At 42.9% G+C, this 27,970-nt stretch overlaps 1 protein-coding gene across 2 annotated transcripts in view; it reads left to right on the forward strand.

The window, feature by feature from the left end:
• The window catches only part of LOC117830060 (putative uncharacterized protein MYH16), a 123,564-nt gene that overhangs the window by 67,130 nt on the left and 28,464 nt on the right, over window positions 1-27,970 (forward strand). For both annotated transcript variants that reach the window (XM_034707979.1, XM_034707978.1), the window contains exons 7-8: window positions 19,690-19,746; window positions 25,403-25,489. In XM_034707979.1, the coding sequence (XP_034563870.1) occupies window positions 19,690-19,746; window positions 25,403-25,489 (144 nt within the window). The remainder of the gene's footprint in view (window positions 1-19,689; window positions 19,747-25,402; window positions 25,490-27,970) is intronic.

A 27,970-nucleotide genomic window follows, 5' to 3' on the forward strand; every position in this document is an offset into this window, starting at 1 on the left:
GGTAGAAGGTTGAAAGAGGTTAAACAGTTTAAAACTAATGATGTAAAATGACTAAAAGAAACAAATGCGTTCATTTTTAAAGAGCTTTGAGGGGAGTTCCAGGCAGATGGTGCAAAAAAGCCAAAAGCAGATTTTCCCAGCTCTGAATGAACTCTAGGAACTTGGAGAGTGAGCCGCTTACAGCATTACACTGGCATAACTGGTTCAGCCCTCTCCTGGCTCTCATCCTACCTCACAGACAGACAGCAATTCATCTCCATTAACAACTGCTCATCCCACTCCATTTCAGTAACCCATGGTGTCCCTCAAGGCTCGGTGCTTGGTCCCCTCCTTTTCATTCTGTACATCCTACCCCTTGGTCACATCATTCGCCATCATGGACTCCAATTTCACTGTTACGCCGACGACACCCAACTCTACCTTTCCACCAAAACAATCAGCGCTGCCACTGTTTCCACCCTCACCACCTGCCTATCTGCAATAAAATCATGGATGACCACCAATTTTCTAAAACTCAATAGTAACAAATCTGAAATCATCATCATCGGCCCCAAATCCCTCCTCCCCTCCGCCCAGGACTTCAAGCTCTCCATAGACGGTCACTCAGTCACCCCCTCCCCTCAGATCAAAAACCTTGGCGTCATCTTCGATCAGACTCTCTCCTTCCAACCCCACATCCGTCACATCACCAAAACTGCCTTCTTTCACCTCCGCAACATCGCCCACCTCCGTCCCACTCTCTCCAAATCCACTGCTGAAACCCTAATTCATGCTTTTATATCCTCACGACTCGACTACTGCAATAGCCTCCTGTATGGTCTTCCCTCCTCCCATCTACAAAAACTACAATACGTACAGAGCTCTGCTGCCCGGCTACTCACCCACTCCCGCTCCAGAGACCACATCACCCCTGTCCTTCAACAGCTCCACTGGCTCCCCGTAAAACAGCGCATCCATTTCAAGATCCTGCTCACCACGTACAAATCCCTCAATAACCTGGCCCCCCCATACCTCACTGACCTTCTTCAGTACTACCACCCCTCCCGCCGCCTCCGATCCTCTGACTCCAACCTCCTCACTCCCATCACTAAATCCAAGCACCGTACCTTGGGGGACCGGGCCTTTGCCATAGCCGCCCCCACCCTCTGGAACTCTCTCCCCCCACACATCCGTGCTTCTGACTCACTTCATTCATTTAAGAAACAGTTAAAAACTTACCTTTTCAAACAGGCATTCCCCACACATTCATTATTCCTTTAATTATTATGTCTTTATTGTATTTATTTATTGTCTCTCTTGTAAAGCGTCTTTGAGTTCTTGTAAAAGCGCTATATAAAACTTAGGTATTATTATTATTATTATTTAGTTGTTCTTGTGTGTGGTGTTGTGCTCCAGAGGACATAACTAGCATGGAAGATAAATATGAGCGTAGCATCCTAATAAGGGCTTTATAAATAAAGAGGTATGAGCGCAAGTCACACCTTTGAATCAGTCAATAATACCAAAATGGTATTGTATTTAGTATAATTGGAAAGCCAGATTACTTACCTTTACAACAAGGTACAACTTGTAAGGATTGCACTATCATAGAAAACCACACTTAAACATCTGGGTCCTGTTGGTGTTCAATGATTTAGTAAAACCAAACTGAGATCCTCTAACACCAAATTCAACTGTATCCACTTTTCCACCAAGCTCTCACTGAAGCATGCAGCAGAGACGTCTGCCTTCATGTATCAGTCATACAAATAGACTAAGGGCCTGATCTACTAAGATCCCAAATAACGAGCACTAATTTGCATGTGCAAATAATAATTTTGCACGTGTTATTTCTGAGTGTGTTGCGGGTGATCTACTAAGACTGCGTGCGCAATTGATAACAAGTGCAAAAGTGGTGTGGACCGCCCTATTTTAATGAGGATTTTGCGTGTGCTATTGGCTGTCACCATGGAGAGTTAAAATGTGTAAATGAAGTTTGAAGACATGGAGTTGGAGGTCTTTGTGGAGGAGGGAAATAAACCAGCAGAGACATCTCAGCGTTAGAAACACGATTTGGGAGGCCATCTGTGAAAAGGTGAATGATGTGAGAAAAAACAGAAGATCTGCCGATGAAATAAACGCATCTACTCTACTCCAAAACGCAATCAGTGTTTTGATGGAGTTTAGCGATTTGATGAGGCTTAGTCTGCCACTCTTGCTCTAGAAAAGTTAGGCGTCACTTGGATGAAGACAGTCGCCTCACTGTCCCAGGGAGCAACTTTCGGGTGAACGTTTTCAATGCCTGATATCATCATCCAGCAACTGTCCCAAAGATTCACCAGCTTAAATGTTACTGTGAACATGTTTGAGTCAATTCACCCCAACACACTGCTGCAAGCACGAGATGAGGAGTTACGCAGAGCTGCCTGGCGCAGCTCAGTGAGCGCTCATTCTCCAAGTTAAAACTAACTAAAAACCCCTTGATGAGCACGATGGGACAGGAGAGACTGAGTGGACATGTCATGTTATCTATTGAGAATGACAGATCAAAGAAAATGGACATACAGTGCATCGTGGACAAGTCCGCAGAGCTTAAGGCTCGTCCAAACAGTGGTGAGTAGGCCGAGTACTTCATATTGATTTTTTGTTTGTATGTGAACATGTGAGCCGCTGTGCCAATTTTACTAAACTGTATATCTGTTGATACAGTGACCTACTGTGCTCTCATTATATGAAAAAGTTAAAGTGGGTGTCAGAATGATGCGGTCACTATCCGTGGTGCTGAACTGCTTTGAATTTGTGTTGTTTTATTATTATTATTTTGTTCTCTTGGTTTGATTGACTAAAACATTTAGTAATGCTTGTAAGCCCTGCTGTTGTGGGCATGTTGTAAAGCGATGTTATGATGAGCTTTACAGTGACCGCAGCCATGTGTGCGTAACGCTGTGCCAGTTTGCACCTGCCTTTCAAACGTGCTAAATATAGACGCAAAAACAGCGCCCGCTATCTGCTTCAGGTTTGATAAATCACATTGCGTGTGCTAAATATTTACATTTGCATCTCCTCCTCCCAGTATTTTGCGCGTTCTGATGATCTACATGTATTCTGCATATTCATGAAGGCAAACACGCTAAATGATTTGCGAGTGCTATTTTGCTCATTTGACAGACGCAATCCTCGGTGCTCCCGGTTAGTACGTCAGCTTTGCGTGCGCTATCAAGTTTGCACGTGTTTTTATACACGCAAACCTTTAGTAGATCGGGCCCTTAGAGTACATTTGAGTGTATAGAGTATGTTCTATTATTAACAAAGACCCAACATCAAGACAGGATAAGATCCAGTCCCATCCCACAGACAGGACTCAGTTTGATCTCATCTTAATCCACCATGAGCAGAGCACTTTGCAGCATTTAGCAAATGACAGTGGCAAGGACAAACTTCCTTTAACAGGCAGAAACCTTGAGATTTGGAGTTAGAGCTGTCTAGAGCTTGGTGCAACACAGAGTAAGAGGAAGACGGAAATGATCTTACACGCTCACCGTAATGCGTAGTATGTCCAGCCACACTGAGACACACCAGTTCAGGCCATTTAAACTCCAGAAACTGTTTACTGTGAAGGAACTGGAGATCATCAGGATCAACATGATTTCAGTCCTTCCTGCAGCCTGCAGCTGATTTATGCTCAGCTGCTCATCACTCAGCACGCTGTGAGATAATGTTGCATCTTATTTATCTGTTGTTGACAGTCGTAGAGAGATGATAACTGAAGAAGATTGATCACACGGTGAACCTGCTCAGGGTTTTGAACCTGTCAGAGCAGGACAAACAGCTTCAGACAGCTCCGCTCCACCGAGGTGCTCTCAGTAAATCATTCAGGACTCTGTCAGTGAATTACATCAGCACATTGGAGCTGGTTTTAATGCTGTTTATGTACTCCACGTCTAGTTACCTCATGAACAAAGAGTTTGATCTGGATGACTCATATATTGTTTCTTTTTACAAGACTGTTTGAAGAGTGTTTAACAAATTACAACATTTCAGAATTCAAAGCATTAAGAAAAAATACATCTAAAAAAAGCCAAAATGATACATACTGAAGTACAGGGTGCTGTTTGTGAAGTTGTGCACACTGAAAATAACAACAGTTCTGTAGATTTAGCTATAAAATGTCTTAAAAATGAAGTGGGAATTTAGTGGGAATTTTTAAAAGTCACTTTTTATCAGTTGAGTCCCTCAGCCTGGGCTCCCTCAGCCTGGGCTCCCTCAGCCTGGGCTCCCTCAGCCTGGGCTCCCTCAGCCTGGGCTCCCTCAGCCTGGGCTCCCTCAGCCTGGGCTCCCTCAGCCTGGGCTCCCTCAGCCGTGCTCCCTCAGCCTGGGCTCCCTCAGCCTGGGCTCCCTCAGCCTGGGCTCCCTCAGCCTGGGCTCCCTCAGCCGTGCTCCCTCAGCCTGGGCTCCCTCAGCCTGGGCTCCCTCAGCCTGGGCTCCCTCAGCCTCGGCTCCCTCAGCCTGGGCTCCCTCAGCCTCGGCTCCCTCAGCCTCGGCCCCTAGGGTGACGATAAGAATTGTGTGGACTCTTACTACTCTACCGACAGCAAAGTTGATGGTCTAAAGTGAAGCTAGCAGCGGCTCTCCAAACCCTTCCACTAGCATGGACCTGCATGACGCCTGCAAGAGAGCGGCTGCAAAGCTTGACATTGAGTGGCCTGAAGCCTTGACTGAGACCACCGTGTCACGCTACGAAGTTAAAAGATCTCGACCAGACAGGTGCTGCCGGTCTTTCCTGAGTGCCTCAAGGAAGCTACCCGGTCATGGAGCAATCCCCTTACCGCCAAAACCCCGTCCAGGGGGGCTTGGGGTTTGGGTTGACATGGAGGGAAAGAGATTCTCAAACCTGCCTTGGGTTGAACCTCTGTTGGCAGCTCACCTCCACCCCTCCCAGATGTCCACCATGACCTCTGCTGGGCCCTCCATGCCTTCCAAAGCTGATTGTTTCCATCAATGATGGAAAAAGACTGCTGAACTCGTCGTCGCTCTTGCTGGCCTACCAGGAAGAACTGGAGGACGATTTGTCCTCACCCACCCCGACTGAAGAGAGGACGTCACGTCAGGCTTCTCTACCAGAAGGATGTCCCTCCTCTAGGGAGCAGACGTCATATATGTCTGGTGGACTCACGGGAGGAACGTGTCCCATAGTGAGATATCTAAATGAATGTTGAAAGGAACTGCATTTTATAAAACAACAAAAAAAGCACAAACTTATTAATTTATAAAACACAACATTATAGAGACAGCATGGACATCGACAGACAGGTTGATTGTTTTACTGAGTACATCAACTTCTGTAAAGACACAATCATAACAACAAAGACTGTCCGCTGTTTCCCCAATAACAAACCCTGGATCACAAGTGACATCAAGGCAATCCTCAACTAGAAAAAGGAAGCCTTTAGAGATGGTGACAAAGAACGGCTCAAACAGGTGCAACATGAGTTGAAGAGGAGATTAAGGGAGGCAAAGGTGGAATACAGAAAGAGGATAGAGAGTAAATTACAACACAGCAACATCTGTGAGGTGTGGAGAGGAATTAATACCATCTCTGACAACAACAAAAACAAAAGACAGCCAATAGTGGGAGATGTGGACCGAGCCAATGAACTCAACCAGTTCTTCAACAGGTTTGACACAGCGACCACTCCTTCTTCTACTGTTGCTCCTTCTTCTTCTCCTCCTTCTCCACACGTGTGTATCTCCACCACTCCAGCTATACCCCCTCTTACACCTGGGCCTCCTCCACCGTCTGTCACAGCAACAGGAGTGAGGTTAGAGCCAGGGAGACTGTGCCCATGGAAGGCAGCTGGCCCAGATGGTGTGTGTCCAAGGCTGCTTAAGGACTGTGCTGCCCAACTGTGTGAACCTCTACAGAGGATCTTCAACCTGAGCCTACAGTAAGGGCAGGTCCCGGCTCTGTGGAAAACATCTTGTTTTGTTCCAGTACCAAAGCTTAAATGTCCTGCTGAACTGAATGACTACAGACCAGTGGCCCTCACTTCAAACATAATGAAAACCCTGGAGCGGTTGCTTCTACGCCTGCTGAGACTTCACATCAAAGACACACTCCATCCTCTGCAGTTTGCATACAGAGAACACAGTAGAGTGAATGGTGCGGTCCTCTACATGCTCCACCGTGCCCTCTCTCATCTGGAAGAACCTGGCGCTTATGTGAGAATTATGTTCTTTGATTTTTCAAGGGCATTTAACTCCATCCAGCCCATCATACTCAGAGACAAGCTCAAAGAGATAGGAGTGGACCCCTCCTTTGTCTCCTGGATCACAGATTATCTCACAGAAAGACCACAGTTTGTCAGGTCGGGGAACTGTGTCTCTGTGACAATAATGAGCAGCACGGGGGCTCCAGGCCTGGCTCCGCTCATCATGAATTTGGTTTGTTGTTGTAGTTAAGTGAAATACGATCTGGTGATAACACAGAGTGTTTTATTCTGAAAATTAACCGGATGTTTTCATTTTGTTTTGGTGAAACCTGACTTCCTGTCCCGCTCCATCTGCTCTGTTGAGATTGATGCGTCGTGCTCCAGTATCTGGCAAACATAGAAGTCTTGTGTATCTGATCCGGAGGACTCTGACCTGCCGGATCAGAGACGCAGCCGGAACACAACAGAGTGGATCCAGTGGAAGTTAACACATTGACTAGAATAGAAACCTATCAGATCTGGTGCTATGACAGATCGGAGACGGATCGGACACAGATCTGGTGGAATTTGGCCGTCAGGAATCACGTGACAAACGTCAGAGCTCAAAATGTCAGCAGTCACATTATATGACGCTCCGGTGAGGCAGCGTGGGAAATGTAGATATGAGCAGGCAGGACATACAGTGGACCCATAAAGAGTTCTGTTTTAGACAGAAGGAGACCTCTGCAAATAATGTCATGCACAAAGGTGCAGAGATTGAGAGACTAAATGTTCTCCTTTGAGTAATAAAATGTTAATTTCTCTCATTTATGCAGCTTTAAATTTCATTTCACTGTGGTGCAGGTTTCAAAGACTAAATGTTATTTGGTGCTGTGACAGATCAGAGATGAACCAGACATGGATCTTGTGGAATTTGGCCGTCAATCTTTCATGACAATAATTCCCCCTCTGAATGGCCGTAAAGCAATAAAGGCTGTGGTGGGTTGCATCGATTTACCTCCTACTTGTCAAGTGACTTTTTAAATGCAAAGTTGAAAGTGCAAAGTGATTTGGGGTGTGTTTGTCCGCTTGTTCCTGAACTTTCCTTCTAGATAAAGATTTTATATAGAGCTTAGAGCTGGCTCAGGCATGTACCAGCTCTAAGTCCTGCTGCTACAGGCTGAAACTGCACACTGAGTTACATTAGTCTCCTCTCCCCACAGTGGCACTGGTATCAGACTGATACCCTGAGGTCATTCACAAAGAGCTGGAGAAGCTTTGCAGCGGACAGTTTGTTTTTCACATCTCTTAATAAAACATAAACTTCCTGCTCATCTTCATTGCTCGTATAATATAATGGACTATGGTCACTACTGATGCACAATCTGTTTTAACACCTCCTGCAAAACATCTGGAACAACCCAAACCGACTGCAGGGCAACACTGAGCCTGATATGACCTTTAACAGCTGTGTCTAAGGATCACTGCTTTATGACATGTAGTAAAACCCGAGCGAGGATGGAGTCCCCCCTCCCCTGCAGCATATTTAATCCCCGCGCAGCATAGAGGGAGGGACGCTTCATAATTAAAGATGGACAGACAAAGATGTGTCTTTGACTCCTTTCCAGTCTGTGGACTCGACCATGTGACCCTGACGTCAGAACCAGACGAGAGTGGGCGAGGGAAGAATCAGCCGGGCTGTCGTCCACCTGCGTCTCCCTGCATGGGAGGAGCCTCTCGTATAAAGACCTCATTGTGAGATAATGACAGAGCTACAGTAAACGTGAAAACATGCCCGCAGATTGTCTTTCCCTCCTCCTCTCAGATACAAAGACGTCTTTATTTTGGTCCTTAGAGACATGAGAATGAAGGGATGAAGCTTCACCTGAGCTCTGATAAGAATCTTCAGGTGTGTTCACTTTACTGAGGAGACAGACCCAAACACTTTATCTGAGCACGCCCCAGTGACACACATTAAAGCTCCCAGACGGGACTGATTCTATCTCACAGTGAGATAATCTCAGAATAAACTTCAGTCAGACCAAACACAGGAGGAAACAGAGGAATCAAACAATGCTGCCTTTATCTGAACTACACCAGGACTGTTTCTTACACAGTGTGATCCTGAAGCCTGAGAGCTGAATGAAACCTCTTTGGTTTTAGACGGTCATGACTCCAAGGTTTTCGAACCAGCCAGAGGAGCTGTTTTTAGTTTTGTCACCACTGCATGGATGTTTCCAGAGTTTAGTTTTATTCTGAGGTTCAGTGAGGTGGTCCTTCTGTGTTTCTGTTTATGCTTTAGTTGTTTCAGTCGATAAAGCAGACATAGGCTGTTTTCAAAACCACCTACTAGCAGTACGTAATGATTTGGCCAAAATGTAGTAAGTAGTATGTGAACAAGAGCAAAATCTGCATTATGCCAAAACTCCCTGGATGTCTACTGATTCAGGAACATTTCTCAGTCTGCATCGAACCAGTCTGCCTCACGTACTGTTTCCCATAATGCACAGCTCTCATTCCGCTTTTTCTTTTTCTTCTTTTTTGACAGGAGGAAATCTATTTTTGGGTGCTGTGAAAGTTATTAAATTTCATATAAACCACTTCTTAACTTCTTTAAATCATAAGTGATGCTAAAGAAGCAGTTTCTCGATCAGCTTGGCTGTTGTTTACTTCTGCTTTCCGAAACCGTAAATCCAGTGACGTCTGACCCAGCATACTGCAGACCAGATCAAACAGAACAGTCATACTACAGACTAAATTTACCTACTGCCTACTACATTAGTAAGTAGTATGTGTATGTAGCAGGCAGTTTTGAAAACAGCCACAGTCCCTGAGCCCTGAGGTAAAGTTTAGGAGTGACAGAATGGCCAAATTCCACCAGATCCATGTCCAGTCCATCCCTGATCCATCACAGCATCTGATCTGATAGGTTTCTATTCTAGTCAATGTGTTAACTTCCACTGGATCCGCACTGATGCGTTCCGGCTGCGTCTCTGATCCGGCAGGTCAGAGTCCTCCAGATCAGATACACAAGACTTCTTTTTTTTTTTTTTTTTTTCTATTTCTTTTTTCTTCTTTTTCTCCTCTCTTGTCTGCATATATATTTCTGGTTTGTGTCATGTTTGTCACAAACTGTCAAATATTAATGCAATTTATTCTTGCAGCAAAAGAAAAGAAAGAAAACCTTTTTCTTCTTGTGCTTGTGACTGTGTGCATGCAACCATCACCATCCCTCTTAGAACTCTGGCCTATCTTTTATTGGCAGCTAATATCATGTTCTGTAAGAGAGGGCGTGCCCCCCGGCCCCGAGGGCAGCCGTGGACCAGGCCCCCGCAGGGGAGGGGGCAGCAGGGGGACGGAGGGTGACAGGGACACCAGCCACCCACCCAGCCCCGATGGACCCCCAACGAGTAGGGCCGAGCCAAACACTAAGGCCCCGCCAAACCTGATCTGTGTTTGTGTCATGATTTGAATTTTGTTTTTTTGTTTTTTGTTGTATGTATGTTTGCTAGTGAGGTGGATTAAAATAGGTACACAAGACTTCTATTGTTGCCGGATGCCGGAGCACGACGCATCAATCTCAACAGAGCAGATGGAGCGGGACAGGAAGTCAGGTTTCACCAAAACAAAATGAAAACATCCGGTTAATTTTCAGAATAAAACACTCTGTGTTATCACCAGATCGTATTTCACTTAACTACAACAACAAACCAAAGTCATGATGAGCGGAGCCAGGCCTGGAGTCAACAGGTCAGAGGTTTTCAGAGGACCAGAAAGACAACATGGATGAGGAGAGGAGGAGGAGGAGAATCCTTGATTCAGTGATTACCACAGGAAAACCTTGGTCACATGACTCCAGCTGTCCGGCGGTCCTGCTCCATGCTGCGTTCAGAAAATGCAAAGAGTGGGTGTTGACGAACGAGAGAGCACAGAGCCAGACTGCAGCGGACCGGACACGGATCTGGTGGAAATCGGATGTTAGTCTTTATAAATTCATGTTGATGTTCAGCACAGAGTTAGTTGCATTAAGATCCTTTCTGATAATGTTGGCATGTCTGAACTTTTAAATAATGTCTTTGTAACACAAGACTTTATTTATGGTCCAACTTAAATATGCCTGGCAGGAGACCGGTCTTGCTCCTCTGGCTCACTCTGTCAGGTCCAGCATGCTCTTGCAGGGTAGAGGAGAACGATCAGTAAACAGTCTTCACCTGTGTTAATCAACCCTGGCACTGCTCCCACAAACCACTCCCACACATCGCTCCCCTGCAGCTGAGCCCACACCATGCCCCACCAACACATCCTTAAGTTACACTGTTTTGCTTTGTTTACGTGTGTTTACATATCCAGCACATACTCGTCACATTCACTCACTGATGGTAGAGGTTGCTATAGGAAGGGACCATCAGTATTAGCTAATCTCATTCGTACACATTCACACACTGCTGAACAACAGAAGGAACAATATGAGGTTCAGTGTCTTGCCTAAGGACACTTCGGCATGTGACTGCAGGAGCAGGGATCAAACCGCCAACCTTCCAATAGACGAGGGACTCGCCCACCGAGCCACAGCCGCCCCTAGAAAAAAGACAGAAACATGTGAAAAGCAGTAAACCAGCTTTAAGGTGTACCTGGCTCTTGATTGGTTCGAATCCTGTTACACCTAAAACACATTGATGATTAATCAGGAGACCTAACCCAGCCTCTCTGCGCTCCGTGCCTCACTTATTGCCCCATGTTGTGAACTGCTGAACCAGCAATATGTCCCGCCCTAACATACTGAGCGCCACATGCTTTAGATCACTGAAATGAGGCAAGCCAGAGATCCATGTTTGTGCCCCTCGTGCAGATACAGCTAACCAGAATGAAACTGTGATTAGTTTACTGCATGCATTTCAAAGAAGAACAAAAAACATTCTCTGTCCTATAAAACAAGAACAATGAAGATGTTAATTTGGTTTAAAGCTCAGCTGTGTTTAATCCACCGCAGTGACACGTCTGGGAACAGAGCGGGGACCTGAAACAAGTGAGGGAGTGTTCCTAATGAAGGACTTCCTACAGATTGTCTGAGTTTGATCAAATGTTCATCGTGACATTTGTTTGTTATTTGGAAGAAAAGCTGATCCTGAAACATACCACGAGTTCATGTGCATGTCATTCGTATCAGTGGTGCAGCTGTGACGTGTGATCTGACCTGCATCATCACACACAGCGCTGTGACCGGGCCAACAGCACCTGTCATCACTCAGCCAATCAAACATCAGGGCTTTTACTGCTGGAAGCATCTGAAGGAGTTTAAGAGAACAAAGCATGTTTAAGAGCAGAGCATGTGTGGACAGTATGGTGGACTGACATCAGCAGGGGGTTCACTGCCGAGGGAGGGAGGGAGGGATGAGGGGGGTCACAGGATATAACTGCCCACGCTGCCTCAGACAGCAGAGAGGAGTCATCAGCTCTGAGGCCACATCTGAATGTGATTTAAAGACAATTATTCCGTTTCAGAGAGCAGTGGGAAAAAGGAAAGTTTAAGCACAAACAATTATAGAAATCAAACCCTGAAATCATCCACAGACATCACAAGCTTGTGTTTTCATTTCCAGAGAAAGTAGAGAAGGTGGCTATCACAACTCATCTCAATTAAAGAAGTGCACAAAATCTTAACACAAGACGCCCAAACTAACCGTGCAGTCTGCAGTCTGTCTGAAGCATCTTTACACTGTTAGCTCTCTGTGTTCCTGCAATCATATTAGAACAACAACATTTATTCTGAGGCTGCTCTGAGGTTTTAGGGAAGCAGGACTTTAACAAGAACCAGATCTGAGAGAGACAGAAAAGGGCTGTGCATGCACAAGGGGGGTGTGGACAGTGAAATGCCGCAGGGGATCAGCAGTGTGTGTGTGTGTGTGTGTGTGTGTGTGTTTGAGCCTGTGAGTGTGTGTGTGTGTGGGACAGTCATTCAGTCAGTCAGTCAGTCAGTTGATGTGCTGCTGCCTCACCATGGCTGTTCTCTCTGCAGACGTCCTGCGCTGGCATGTGAGTTTTTATTTCACCTCTTCTGCTCTTTTGTGTTTGGAAACTTCTTAATGAGAGAAGCAGGACAGACATGTTTTTATGTGTTGATTTTAACTTGAAGTTAAGATATTTCTGAAACCACTTCTAGAAACTCTTAGGTCCTTCTTCTGCAGGAATGTTCCTTCAGCATGCATGGGGATTTTTTGCCTTCAAATAAGTGATTCTGTGATGTTTGTTGGATCTGTGTGCACGCCTTAGCCGGTCTCCCTGTGAGTGTGAGTGTGTGTGTGAGTGTGTGTGTGTGTGTGTGTGTGTGTGCTGTAGGTGTCGTTGCAGTGTTTGGCCTCAAGCTTCATGCCATGTCAGACACACTTCCTGACACTGAGACACAGATAGAAGCTGCAGATAACGCTGCAGAACATGACACAACTTGGAGCGATGCAGCCGTGTTGGGAAACCAGCAATAAATTTTTATGAGCAGAACACAACGCGGGTTTGGCTCGAGATCAGTGCAGAGAAATGTTGCTGCAGGTGATTTATTCACGTCAGATCATTCAATTGTTTTGGCTGCGGAAAATAATCCGATGAAATCATGTTTGGAATGTTTAATCCTGCTGAAGGGGCAACTTTGCTAAAAGAAGCGATATAATTATGTGGAAATACTCTGAGAACAGTAAAATGCTGCTGGGTGAGTGACAGTTTACTGCTGAGGTTAGTCGAGTTGGGTCTTGATATCCTGAGTCTCCAGGGGTTCAATCTGTGGAGGTTGAGTTGATAAACTGATAGAAAGTCAAATCTGAAAAATCTAGCTTTCAAATAAAAGGAAGGTCACAGTTTTCATGAGGTGTAAGTAGAGATGGAGAGATTTTTAAAACCGTATTTAATCGCAAAACTTCAGTAGTTCATCGTGATTCATTGTTTTAATCATGTGTTCAAAAGCCCATCATTTTGTATCTTAATGCAGGAGAGATAAGTGTGCCCAAGCGTCAACCTCCAGCAACAAGACTTGAAACCAATGTGGAAGTGTTAAAAGCTGCAGTTCAGGGGTGCCGTTGGCCTAGAGGTCTAAGCACACCCCATATACAGAGGCTAAAGCCCTCTGCAGAGGTTGTGGGCTCGATTCCAGCCTCGACCATTTACTGCATGTCCTCCCCCTAGACTGTATAAATAATGGACGTATTATCCTTGACGTCACCCATCTGTTCCTGAGCGCTGTTTTGAAGCCAATCATCAGCGGCAGCCATATTGGAAATGCTGAACTCAACCAGTCAAAGTGTGAGGTAAAGAGGCGGGGTTTGAGCCTCCTAGCCAACAGCTATGTGTTCCCGCCTGTCAGTCAAGTCAGTCATGTCCTTATTTGGGGAAAAAAACTTGTAGGCAAGGCAAGGCAAGGCAAGGCAGCTTTATTTGTATAGCGCATTTCATACACGAGGGCAACTCAATGTGCTTTACATTAAAACATTAAAAGCATTGGAAACATTCAGACAAGCATAAAAGAACACAATTAAAATGACAAATATGATAAAACAAAAAAGAAAAGGAAAATTAGAAATATATTAAAAATTACATTAAAATTTTAATTTAAAGTGGGTTAAAATAAGCTAAGATAGGAAGGCAGAGGTAAATAAAAAAGTCTTAGTATTTGATTTAAAGAGGTGAGAGTTGGAGCAGACCTACAGCTTTCAGGGAGTGTGTTCCAGATATGTGGAGCATAATGACTGAACGCTGCTTCACCATGTTTCGTTCTGACTCTAGGGACTGAAAGCAGACCAGTACCTGATGACCTCAGAGGTCGAGGTGGTTCATAAAGTAGTAGCAGATCAGCAATGTATTTTGGGCCTAAACCATTCAGTGCTTTATAAACCATCAGCAGGATTTTAAAGTCTATTCTCTGACAGACAGGAAGCCAGTGTAGAGATCTAAGAACTGGAGTGATGTGGTCTACTTTTTTGGTCCTTGTTAGGACTCGAGCAGCAGCATTCTGTATGAGCTGCAGCCGTCTGATGGACTTTGTAATCTTAATATCTTCTGAACCGTCGCGTTAGAATAAATTCACCCCCGTACAGTGTGTGCTGATAGAGAAATGAGCTAAGTAGAGTCAAGCTGTTTTTTGAACCAGGCTGTAAACATGTTTATTTCTGCTGTAAAGATCGTCTTCTTTGAATGGGTGTGTATGTGGTTTCCTGTGTTTCTGCAGCCAGCCTCAAGTGGACACTCCATGAACTGCACTTTATAACACTTCCGCATGGGCTTTATATTTTAAGACCGGAGGTTGCCGCTCGGTCCTCCCCCACTCTCTACTCCCCATATTTCCTGTCTCTCTTCAGCTGTCCTCTGGATTAAAGCCAAAATTGCCCAAAAATATAACTTAAAAAAAAACTGCAGTTCATCGAGGATCCGCTTGAGGCTGGCTCTGAAAGTACCGGAAACCACATACACACAGCCTGGTTCAAAAGACGAGTGTAGTCTGGATAGCTCATTCCTTTAATGGCACACACTGTATGGAGGATTTTTTTTTTTTTTCATGATGCAGCAATTTTGAAGATATTAAGATTATGAGTTTTCCATTATGAGACTTGATTGACAGGCGGGAACACTGTAGCTGATGGCTAGGAGGCTCAAACCCCGCCTCTTTACAGCACATTCGCTCGACAGCAGTTATGTTGAGTTCAACATTTCCAATATGGCTGCCGTCGACCACTGGCCTCGAAACAACGCTCCAGAAACAGATGGGTGACATCACAGATAATGCGTCAAATATTTATACAGTCCATGGCTCAAACTCAAATTTCTTCTTGATATTTTAATAACTTGTTAATCAGAGTCTAAATCTGCCTCACAATCACTAGTCCAGCACTTTTGCTGTCGACCACCAGTGACTCTGTGGACACTTGTGACAAGTGGATTTCAACCAACTACCCAGCTACACTGGATCTCTTAATTACAGATCTGTTCCCATGTGCACGGATTGCAAAGAAGCACGCACAGATTATAAACTGTGTGCACACAGATTACAGATTTACACCTGGCTCTTTGAGGGCTCTGCAGTAACGTAATGACGTCTTCAACAGACGAAAAACATGACGACGTTTATGTCTTGAGCTGCTGCACAAAGAATAAAACAACCCTATCTTTGATAGCTATGTAGCGTATATTTGATAACACATTTCAAAGAAAAGGTCCCTGTGGACAGAGCGCTGCTGCCCAGACTTGTTACTGCCTTAGCATTCAAATATAAAGATGTCATCAATAGGTGTACAACAGTGGTGTCCAAACTTTTCTTTAAAGAGGGTTCACATTTGATGTTGTCAGAATGCCTCAGGGCCAGTGGCTCCTACTGAGACTTAAGAATCATAAAAGTTACATATGACATCTCTATTTTATAACAGTTGTTTTAATTTGTTTCTCAATAAATCAGTATCAAGTTAATCCTCAGTTCTCCACAAGCCATGTAAAAATTAGCAAACTGTATCTTCTTCTGGAGGAAAATGTTTTTCATTAGGGTCGGGCAATGTGGGAAAAATATTGTATCATTATTTTTCTATGGCAGGATCATGATCTGGATTTCATCACACTTCTTTTTCATGTTGTTTTTAAGACTTTTCTGACCAGCAGACAACATTTCAATAATTAAATCATTATTTTCCTGCATTCTGAACAGTTTTTATCCACCACATTTTGCCTTTTCTGCACAATTTCAAATTTTTGATCTTGTCTTGTGTCCTCTTTTGTGTCTTCTGAACTTTTAGTGTTCATCAAGAACCTTTTCACATCATGATAAAAACATTATTTGGAATCCTGTCACTTTTAAGAGTTCTTGTGTTTCTTCTTTATTGCCATCTTGCAAAATTTCCAAATATACAAGTAGTCCTGAAGCTTTTTGAGACGTTTCTGGATTGACTTCAGTTTTGTTTGTGCGCTTGAAAGAAACTGCAAAAGTACAGATGATTCAAAATGTGATACATTTCTGTGCAATCAGTAACACATTTTAAGATGGAAGCTTGGGGCCATAATAAAATGGACCATGGGCCAGGATTGGTCCCCGGGCCGTACTTTGGACATGCCTGGTGTACAACATGAAGTAGCTAAAAACAGAAGCTTCAGTTTGCAAACAAAAATCTCCTGGGGACAGATTGGTGCCTTTACAGTTTGACCACTTTAAATAATGTTTATAGTTTAATTAAAAATGTCATGAATGGACTGACAACAGCACAAATTTAAGGGAAGACTTATTTTTTCTGTAAGTATCAGTTTTTATAAACCAGTATAAGCAGACACATCCCCTGTTTTCAGAGTTAATAACATCCTGTCAACACGTTTTGATAACATGTTATATTTTCTCTGTAGCTTCAATTTTTGTCGTATAAGTCCCAACCTATTCCTCATAATTCTGCCATTGAGATCAAAGGCAGAGTTCTAGAATGCAAGTCAGAACTTTAAGATCAAAGACAGAGTTCTAGAATGAAAGTCAGAACTCTGAGATCAAAGACAGAGTTCTAGAATGAAAGTCAGAACTCTGAGATCAAAGACAGAGTTCTAGAATGAAAGTAAGAACTCTAAGATCAAAGACAGAGTTCTAGAATGAAGGTCAGAACTCTAAGATCAAAGACAGAGTTCTAGAATGAAAGTGAGAACTCTAAGATCAAAGACAGAGTTCTAGAATGAAAGTCAGAACTCTAAGATCAAAGACAGAGTTCTAGAATGAAAGTCAGAATTCTAAGATCAAAGACAGAGTTCTAGAATGAAAGTCAGAGTTCTAAGATCAAAGACAGTGTTCTAGAATGAAAGTCAGAATTCTAGGATCAAAGACAGAGTTCTTGAATGAAAGTCAGAGTTCTAAGATCAAAGACAGAGTTCTAGAATGAAAGTCAGAGTTCTAAGATCAAAGACAGAGTTCTAAAATGAAAGTCAGAGTTCTAAGATCAAAGACAGAGTTTTAGAATGAAAGTCAGAATTCTGAGATCACAGACAGAGTTCTACAATGAAAGTCAGAGTTCTAAGATCAAAGACAGAGTTCTAAGATCAAAGACAGAGTTCTACAATGAAAGTCAGAGTTCTAAGATCAAAGACAGAGTTCTACAATGAAAGTCAGAGTTCTAAGATCAAAGACAGTTCTAGAATGAAAGTCATAATTCTAAGATCAAAGACAGTGTTCTAGAATGAAAGTCAGAATTCTGAGATCAAAGACAGAGTTCTAAAATTGAAAGTCAGAATTCTGAGATCTAAGACAGAGTTCTAAAATTGAAAGTCAGAATTCTGAGATCTAAGACAGAGTTCTAAAATTGAAAGTCAGAATTCTGAGATCAAAGACAGTGTTTTAGAATGAAAGTCATAATTCTAAGATCAAAGACAGTTCTAGAATGAAAGTCAGAATTCTAAGATCAAAGACAGTGTTCTAGAATGAAAGTCAGAATTCTAAGATCAAAGACAGAGTTCTACAATGAAAGTCATAATTCTAAGATCAAAGACAGAGTTCTAGAATGAAAGTCAGAATTCTAAGATCAAAGACAGAGTTCTTGAATGAAAGTCAGAGTTCTAAGATCAAAGACAGTGTTCTTGAATGAAAGTCAGAATTCTAAGATCAAAGACAGAGTTCTAGAATGAAAGTCAGAGTTCTAAGATCAAAGACAGAGTTCTTGAATGAAAGTCAGAATTCTAAGATCAAAGACAGAGTTCTAGAATGAAAGTCAGAGTTCTAAGATCAAAGACAGTGTTCTAGAATGAAAGTCAGAATTCTAAGATCAAAGACAGAGTTCTTGAATGAAAGTCAGAGTTCTAAGATCAAAGACAGAGTTCTTGAATGAAAGTCAGAATTCTAAGATCAAAGACAGAGTTCTAGAATGAAAGTCAGAGTTCTAAGATCAAAGACAGTGTTCTAGAATGAAAGTCAGAATTCTGGGATCAAAGACAGAGTTCTTGAATGAAAGTCAGAGTTCTAAGATCAAAGACAGAGTTCTTGAATGAAAGTCAGAACTCTAAGATCAAAGACAGAGTTCTTGAATGAAAGTCAGAATTCTAAGATCAAAGACAGAGTTCTAGAATGAAAGTCAGAGTTCTAAGATCAAAGACAGAGTTCTACAATGAAAGTCAGAGTTCTAAGATCAAAGACAGAGTTCTAGAATGAAAGTCAGAATTCTAAGATCAAAGACAGAGTTCTAAAATGAAAGTCAGAGTTCTAAGATCAAAGACAGAGTTTTAGAATGAAAGTCAGAATTCTAAGATCACAGACAGTTCTAGAATGAAAGTCACAATTCTAAGATCAAAGACAGAGTTCTACAATGAAAGTCAGAACTCCAAGATCAAAGACAGAGTTCTAAGATCAAAGACAGAGTTCTACAATGAAAGTCAGAGTTCTAAGATCAAAGACAGTTCTAGAATGAAAGTCATAATTCTAAGATCAAAGACAGAGTTCTACAATGAAAGTCAGAGTTCTAAGATCAAAGACAGTTCTAGAATGAAAGTCATAATTCTGAGATCAAAGACAGAGTTCTAAAATTGAAAGTCAGAATTCTGAGATCTAAGACAGAGTTCTAAAATTGAAAGTCAGAATTCTGAGATCTAAGACAGAGTTCTAAAATTGAAAGTCATAATTCTAAGATCAAAGACAGAGTTCTAGAATGAAAGTCAGAATTCTAAGATCAAAGACAGAGTTCTACAATGAAAGTCATAATTCTAAGATCAAAGACAGTTCTAGAATGAAAGTCAGAATTCTAAGATCAAAGACAGAGTTCTACAATGAAAGTCAGAGTTCTAAGATCAAAGACAGAGTTCTAGAATGAAAGTCAGAACTCTAAGATCAAAGACAGAGTTCTAGAATGAAAGTCAGAATTCTGAGATCAAAGACAGAGTTCTTGAATGAAGGTCAGAATTTGACAATTATTTTCACATGTATCTAAACCGTATGATACACAAACATTGATTTTTATATATTGAAATCAACATTTTTAATCTTTTGAATATTATACTTATTCAACCAGAAGGAAAACTAATATTTCTCTTTTACATCTTAAACATTGAGCATAACCTGAGTGTGTAAAAGCTTCATGTTATCTAGTCGCCGCCTTGGAAAGCCAGATGACCAGCCGGACAGTAAAACCCAGAGAAAACAAAAACATAACAGAAATTCCTCGACTGTCCTGAAAAAGGCAGCGATGTGTTCTGGCCCCTCTGAGTGGACGTAGTGGACCCGGCTCGGGGTCAGGATTTAGATAATGATGGTGACTACACACATTCTTGCTCTAAATTGCTACCTGAGGAAAAAAAGCCTGAGGCGTGCCAAATCCCAAGAGAAAGCAGAGAGACGGGCTCACCGCACACCAGAGCCACCCTGAAATAGCAAACAGTCTGCGAGGTGACGCCCCATTTGTTCTCTGTCAGGATGATATAAGCTCTGTGAAAGCAAAGGGATCAGCTTTACTTCACATATTACACTCATACTTCACTCTTTAGAGAGAGCAGCCTGTTATTCTTTTAAACATTCACTGAAATCCATTTCTCTCTCTCTCTTCAGGCTCGAATCGAGGAGCTAGAGGAGGAGCTGGAGGCTGAGCGAGCTATGAGGTCAAAGGTCAGTACACAAGTATAAAACCACAGTGTAACATCTACTGTCTACATAACATAAGAGCACACGACTCTGTGGCTGTGCCAACGCTGCAGTTCCTCCAGTGTCCACTAGAGTGTGTCTCCTGCAGTGAGTCCGTCCCCATAGAAGCCCATGTTCAAATGTTACAGCAGAAATAAACATGTTTACAGCCTGGTACAAAAACAGTTTGGGTCTCTATAACTCATTTCTCTCTTCATGACAACTGTACGGCTAAATTTATAAACAACTCACCTGTTTACAGCAGGTTATAACCCGGATGTGTTCAATACTTGATTCTGATTGGCTGAAACCCCATAACAATAGAAATAAACACCAGGGATAATCTGATCACACACGTCATATCAAATCAATCTGCAGAGAGAACAAGGGAACGGAACAGATCAAAGCAGAAAAGAATGGAACAGATCAAAGGAAAATAGAATAGAATAGATCAAAGCAGAATAGAATGGAACAGAACAGATCAAAGCAGAATTGAATGGAACAGAGCAGATCCGAAAGTCAGAATTCTAAGATCAAAGGCAGAGATCACAGACAGAGTTCTAGAATGAAAGTCAGAGTTCTAAGATCAAAGACAGAGTTCTAGAATGAAAGTCAGAATTCTGTGATCAAAGGCAGAGTTCTAGACTGAAAGTCAGAATTCTGAGATCAAAGACAGAGTTATAGAATGAAAGTCAGAACTCTAAGATCAAAGACAGAGTTCTGGAATGAAAGTCAGAACTCTAAGATCAATGACAGAGTTCTAGAATGAAAGTCAGAACTCTAAGATCAAAGACAGAGTTATAGAATGAAAGTCAGAATTATTAAATCAAAGACAGAGTTCTAGAATGAAAGTCAGAACTCTAAGATCAAAGACAGAGTTCTAGAATGTAAGTCAGAATTATTAAATCAGAGACAGAGTTCTAGAATGTAAGTCAGAGTTCTAAGATCAAAGACAGACTTATAGAATGAAAGTCAGAATTCTAAGATCAAAGACAGAGTTCTAGAATGAAAGTCAGAATTATTAAATCAAAGACAGAGTTCTAGAATGTAAGTCAGAGTTCTAAGATCAAAGACAGAGTTCTAGAATTCTCCCGTTGATCTCAGAATTGGAAGAGTAAAGTCAACATTCTGAAGAACAGTTGGATCTCAGAAGAAGGAATTTCCTTTGCCCCTCTTTCCTGCTTTATACCTCTTTTTTTAATATCATCAATAACTAATCTAAAGTTAACTACTCAGAAACATGAACACTGTGACCTAACTCAGCATGATAAGAACTAACTATAGTGACAGAAACCATGTTTGACAAACATTGATTTGACCTGTGTTTGTGTTTTAGAGTTTTAGCCATGCCCCATCTGTTAACATGGAGGAGGCGGGGTTTATGACGTATACTGCAGACAGTCAGCAGGGGGAGCTCTAAATGTTTTGGCTTCTGTCTTTTGAAGCTGTAAAATCATCCTACAGTCTGCTCGTCTGAGAGAGACACTTCAGCTGCTTTGATAACTTAGAGTTCACTGACCCCTCCCTCCTCTCTGGCTCCGCCCTCTCGTTAGAATACGGTCACCCCTTGCTCTAAGGCAACACATCTGTTCGATCCACTTCATGAATCGGTCCGTCAGGAGAGCTGTTTGTAGATTGTAGGAAACATTAGAGGAAGAAAAGCAAAGAAAAAAGACTTGTGATGTGTCTGCAGCCGGTGGGGTACATCTGTTGGTGCCTTGCCTCTGGTCACCCCAAACTATCTGCACCTGTGATAATAAGCACAGGAGGGGGGCCTCATGTTTCTGATTAACATACAGGGCAACCCCAGAAGCGTTCAGGGACCCCAACATCCTCTTTCCTTTGAATGATGTCTCATTTTGCATCTTCTGTTTCTTATAATCCACTCAGCGTCTCTAAGACCTAACCACAAGACCAGGAGCCCTCTTCTGACTGCACCTCAGTTTCAGGACGTCGTCTGTAAATGTGAAATGCATTAGAAACAGCAGCAAGCTCTTCTCTGCAGAGGTGGCCACTTTAAGTGCTTGTTGTTTTAAAGCAGACGCTCTTAAATCCTGAGAGTGTTTAAGCTTCAGATCCTGGTGGCCCCTCTCAGACCTGCCTGCAGATTCCACGCTACAGTTTATTTTACAGTTTCCATGTTTGAGAGGGAAAAGGAAGAAATGCAGAGGTACATATTTCACCCTGAGTGCTGAATAAAGAGACAGCAGGCCCTGGAGGCATGTTTTGCCTCTTCCCCTCTCTGGGTGGTATTCCTAATGGTGCTAACCCCCCGTCGCAGCAGAGCGGAGGGAGAGGCAGGCAGGGACTTGCAGGTCTTTATCTCCAGATACAGCATACCTGAGCTGCAGACAGGCTCCCTTTGTTAGACTCCGCTCCTCAGGTCGCTCTAACAGATAGAATCAGGAGATAGAGGCTGACAGACGGAGCTATTTTCACCACATCCTCTGCAAACTGGAATGCCAGCAGCATCACACACACACAAACACACAAACACACAAACACACACACACACACACTTATACAGAAAGGATTCCTGAAACACACACACATCAAAAGAACAAAGTATTAAACCATTATGTACTATGTGAAAGAAATGGCATTAAATCTTTGAAACCAGAAATTTAAAGCAGCCCAAATGTGAGAATTCAACATTTCATCACTTGGGTGAACATTTAGTCTGTCTGCACGTTTGTGCATGAACATTATTTGCGGTGGTCTCCTTCTGTCTAAAACCAGCTGCTTTATGGATCCACTGTATGTCCTGCTGCCTCAACTCTACATTTCACACACTACCTCACCGGAGCATCACATGAAGAGATTGAAAACATGATGTGACTGCTGTTAGCTCTAAAGAAGACTTGGAGCTCTGATGTTTGCCCCATGTCATTACTGACGGCTAAATTCCACAAGATCCGTGTCCGGTCCGTCTCTGATCCGTCACAGCACCGGATCTGATAGGTTTCTATTCTAGTCAATGTGTTAACTTCCTCTGGATCCGCTCCGTTGCGTTCCGACTGCATCTCTGATCCAGCAGGTCGTAGTCCTCCGGATCAGATACACAAGACTTCTATTTTAGCCGGATGCCGGAGCACGACGCATCAATCTCAACAGAGCAGATGGAGCGGGACAGGAAGTCAGGTTTCACCAAAACAAAATGAAAACATCCGGTTAATTTTCAGAATAAAACACTCTGTGTTATCACCAGATCGTATTTCACTTAACTACAACAACAAACCAAAGTCATGATGAGCGGAGCCAGGCCTGGAGTCAACAGGTCAGAGGTTTTCAGAAGACCAGAGAGACAACATGGATGAGGAGAGGAGGAGGAGAATCCTTGATTTAGTGATTACTGCGGGGAAAACCTCGGTCACATGACTCCAGCTGTCCAGAGGTCCTGCTTTGTGCTGCGTTCTGAAAACGGTCGGGGTCAAAGGAGGAGGGAGCCAAACTGCATCTTTGCAAATACCAGTATCAGATTGGGACTCTGTATCACAGATATTCAATAATAAGAAAAAGGATCAGGAAAAAAGCTGATTGAGTAATCCCATCGTGACAACTTTAGTGTGTGTGTAATCTGTCAGCTCAGGTGAACCTGTTAAACTTTGACATATGGAGGAAGGAAAAGCTTATAGAGCGAGCCAAAGCAACATTACATGGGACTTCCACCAGATCAACTGTGGTACGGAGCAAGACCGCCGGACAGCTGGACAGCTGGAGTCATGTGACTGAGGTTTTCCCTTGGTGATGACACAGAGTGTTTTATTCTGAAAATTAACCGGATGTTTTCATTTTGTTTTGGTGAAACCTGACTTCCTGTCCCGCTCCATCTGCTCTGTTGAGATTGATGCGTCGTGCTCCGGCATCTGGCAAAAATAGAAGTCTTGTGTATCTGATCCGGAGGACTCTGACCTGCCGGATCAGAGACGCAGACTAGAATAGAAACCTATCAGATCCGGTGCTGTGACAGATCAGAGACGGATTGTGGATGGATCCGGTGGAATTTGGCCGTTGCAGCCACATTCGAAGCAGATATCACAAACCACTGCTCACACAGCAGCTCCAGTTTTCAGAGCATATCAGACTGAAGTCCCTCTGGAGTGTTTTAAAGTCTCCAGAGCCCTGTAGGTGTTCATCTATGATACAGCAGCAGCCATCATGTGTCCATAATCAATAACTGTCATTGCTGCTACAATAGGTGCAGCCTCACATTCATGAACACGTAGGTCTAACACACCCCGACATGAACACACACTCTGACTCGTTCACTCTGTCAGTCTGATGCAGATGAAGATGAATCCTCTGGTCTCCGTTGAGAGGGGCTCTGACCCTGGTAGCATGTGAACCCAGTGAGTGGTATTAGGTGGTGCTGTTGACTCAGAGGAGAGTAATGAGTGAGTCCAGTGCTCCGTGTTAACCTCCACTCACACTCATGCAGGGCGGGGCGGAGGGGGGGTTAAAGAGGAGGCCCCCGGTGAGTATCATCTGTTTCCCCTCGTTCTGCCTGAGGTGTGTTGTGGCTCGTTGGAGTCCAAGCGTTTACAGAGCGTCTTTAAAACAGCTGTAAAACATCGAGTAACAACACCACCGGCTTTAAATACAGAGCACCGATATGTGTGTGTGTGTGTGTGTGTGTGTGTGTGTGTGTGTGTGTGTGTGTGTGTGTGTTTGTAGCTTTATAAACTCTGTCCATGTGTGCTGAGCCGTGTCTGAGCGTGAGAGCACTGTATTATTCATAGGTTAGACGTCTGAAGTTGATGTATTTCATTAGTTTAATATGAAACGAGTGGTTGTTTCAGGGTTTGGAGTTTTGTTGCTCTGCTTATTACACGGTTATTAAAGTTTATTGCTCTGATAAAGCCAGTTCATTTATTTCTTTTCATATCTCTTATCAGGATTTATGTGAGCACTGGCTGATAAAAAATAAATATAAAATTCAGCATTAAGAGAGATAAATGTTCTGATACAGAGACATCTGAGCATGATATTAGACCTTATCTTCCTGAAATATGAACTAATGTGTATCTGAACTCTGAGGGCTGCTTCACTAAAGAAATGACTGTGTTAGGATATATTCAAAATATGTATAAATAGGGGAATCTCTGGGTGACTCACAATATGATACGCGATACTTGGCCCATGATAACGATATTATCACACTACAGCGATAATAAGTATATTGCAAAAGAATGATGTAATGATATATCAGGATATTTAATGAACTAAAAAATAACAACTGCTCATTAAAAGGCAAAGTGCAGGATTCATGCACAGAGGCTCCACAGAGTCCTGGAGGACTCTCTCAGGAAACAGGAGTTCACAGATCATATGTGGACTGTGTGACAGCTGCTGACCTCTGTGTACCGCTGATAGGTTACCAGCTTCTTTCCTGACCTCTGACCTCTGGAGGGATCACTCCCTCCTGTGGGCTGTCACTCACACAGTTCCCCTGTGGAGCTTAAAGAAGAGGCCGAGCTGCTTCCTCTTCCTCTTCTTCCTCTTCTTTATAAACACAGTTTTTTTTAATCAGCTCTTTAACTTGAAAGAGGGTTTCTGAACTCTTGTCTGATGAAGGATATTGTGTATTGTGTATTTTGATATTGAGTGTTTGGTCATGTTTGTTCTGCTCTGTTTGTTGCAGGTTGAGAAGCAGAGAGCTGACCTAACCAGAGAGCTGGACGACCTCACTGACCGACTGGAGGAAGTGGGCGGAGTCACAGCCTCCCAGGTAAACTGTTTGTGTTTATTGATTTTGCACAATTTAAAAAAATACACAATGAAAAAAAGAGCAAAGATAAATAATAAAGAGTGAAGGACGAGGCAGAAACTCAGAGAGCTTATTTGTAGCCTCCACCCAAATAATGTTTAAATATCATAAATGAATTTAAAAAAACAATAAATTGACCCACACATAAAAGCAATACATAGGATCCCAGTGTGTCAGTGTGTCAGTTCCCCCTAAGCCTATAGAAGCAACTAAGAGCTGGTCCAAGCCTGATCCAGCTCTAACTATAAGCTTTATCAAAAAGGAAAGTTTGAAGCCTACTCTTAAAAGTAGAGAGGGGGTCTGCCTCCCAGACCCTGACTGGTAGATGATTCCAAAGGAGAGGGGTCTGATAGTTGAGTATACAGTCATGGCCAAAAGTTTTGAGAATGACACAAATATTCCATTTTCACAAAGTCTGCTGCTTCAGGGTTTTTAGGTGTTTTTGTCAGATGTTTCTATGGTATAATGAAATATAATTAGAAGCATTTCAGAAGTATCAAAAGCTTTTATTGAGAATTACACAGAATTCATGCAATAAGTCAATATTTGCAGTGTTGACCCTTCTTTTTCAAGACCTTTGCAATTCTCCCTGGCATGCTGTCAATCAACTTCTGGACCAAATCCTGACTGATGGCAGTCCATTCTTGCATAATCAATGCTTGGAGTTTGTCAGAATTTGTGGGTTTTTGATTGTCCACCCGCCTCTTGAGGATTGACCACAAGTTCTCAATGGGATTAAGATCTGGGGAGTTTCCTGGCCAAGGGCCCAAAATCTTAATGTTTTGTTCCCCGAGCCATTTTGTTATGACTTTTGCTTTATGGCAAGGTGCTCCATCATGCTGGAAAAGGCATTCTTCATCACCAAACTGCCCTTGGATGGTTGGGAGAAGTTGCTCTCGGAGGACGTTCTGGTACCATTCTTTATTCATGGCTGTGTTTTTAGGCAAGATTGTGAGAGAGCCCACTCCCTTGACCGAAAAGCAACCCCACACATGAATGGTCTCAGGATGCTTCACTGTTGGCAAGAGACAGGACTGATGGTAGCGCTCACCTCGTCTTCTCCGAACAAGCCTTCCTCCAGATGCCCCAAACAATTGGAAAGGGGATTCATCAGAGAAAAGGACTTTACCCCAGTCCTCAGCAGTCCAGTCCCTGTACCTTCTGCAGAATATCAGTCTGTCCCTGATGTTTTTACTGGAGAGAAGTGGCTTCTTTGCTGCCCTCCTTGACACCAGGCCTTCCTCCAAAAGTCTTCGCCTCACTGTGCGTGCAGATGCACTCACACCTGCCTGCTGCCATTCCTGAGCAAGCTCTGCACTGGTGGTGGCCCGATCCCGCAGCTGTAACACCTTCAGGAGACGGTCCTGGTGCTTGCTGGACTTTCTTGGGCGCCCTGGAGCCTGTTTGGCAACAATTGAACCTCTCTCCTTGAAGTTCTTGATAATTGGATAGACGGTTGACTGAGGTGCAATCTTACTCGCTGCTATAAACTTCCCTGTTAGGCCCTTTTTGTGCAATGCAATGATGGCTGCACGTGTTTCCTTGCAGGTAACCATGGCTAACAGATGAGGAACAATGGTGTCATGCACCATCTTCCTTTTAAAGTGTCCAGTCACTCAATCATGACAGATTGATCGCCAGCCTTGTCCTCATCAACACCCACACCTGTGTTAATGTGTGTGACACCTGTGTGTCATTGAAATGATGTTAGCTGGTCCTTTTGTGGCAGGGCTGAAATGCAGTGGAAATGTGTTTTTGGTGATAAAGTTCATTTTCAAGGCAAAGAGGGACTTTGCAATTAATTGCAGTTGAGCTGATCACTCCTCATAACATTCTGGAGTATATGCAAGTTGCCATTATAAAAACTGAAATAGCAGACTTTGTGAAAATTAATAGTTGTGTCATTCTCAAAACTTTTGGCCATGACTGTATTTTTCTCTAGTATTTTTGAAGAGCAGGGCAAGATAGATATTGGTCTGTAATTATTAAAATGTCATGGGTCATTTGCTTTAAACATTGGAATAACTTTAGCACCTTTTTAAACCCATTGGTACATCTCCTGTTGTCATGGACAGAGAAACAATATGAGCAAGTGGCTGCGGTATTGACTGTTTCACTTCTTTATAGAATACAGAAATATTGTCATGTCCAGGTGAAGAGCTTTTTAACTTTTCAATTATTTCACTTATTCCTTGAATTTAAGGCGGCTTAAAAGAAGACATAATGGGAAAAGTTCCTGAAATAAAATCACAAGCAGAAATCTTACTCCCTAATTCCTGACCAATATTAACAAAAATAAATTATAAAACTTTGAGCTACATTTTCATCATCCCTAAAGACTGAAGGTAACTCTGGGGTGTTTTCTCTTTGCAGTATCTGATTTATGCCTTTCCAAGTGTTCTTAATATCATCAGAGTAACTCCTCAGTTCCTCACTAAAGTA

The sequence above is a fragment of the Notolabrus celidotus genome, chromosome 18 (genome assembly GCF_009762535.1).
Source record: "Notolabrus celidotus isolate fNotCel1 chromosome 18, fNotCel1.pri, whole genome shotgun sequence".
Taxonomy (NCBI): Eukaryota; Metazoa; Chordata; class Actinopteri; order Labriformes; family Labridae; genus Notolabrus; species Notolabrus celidotus.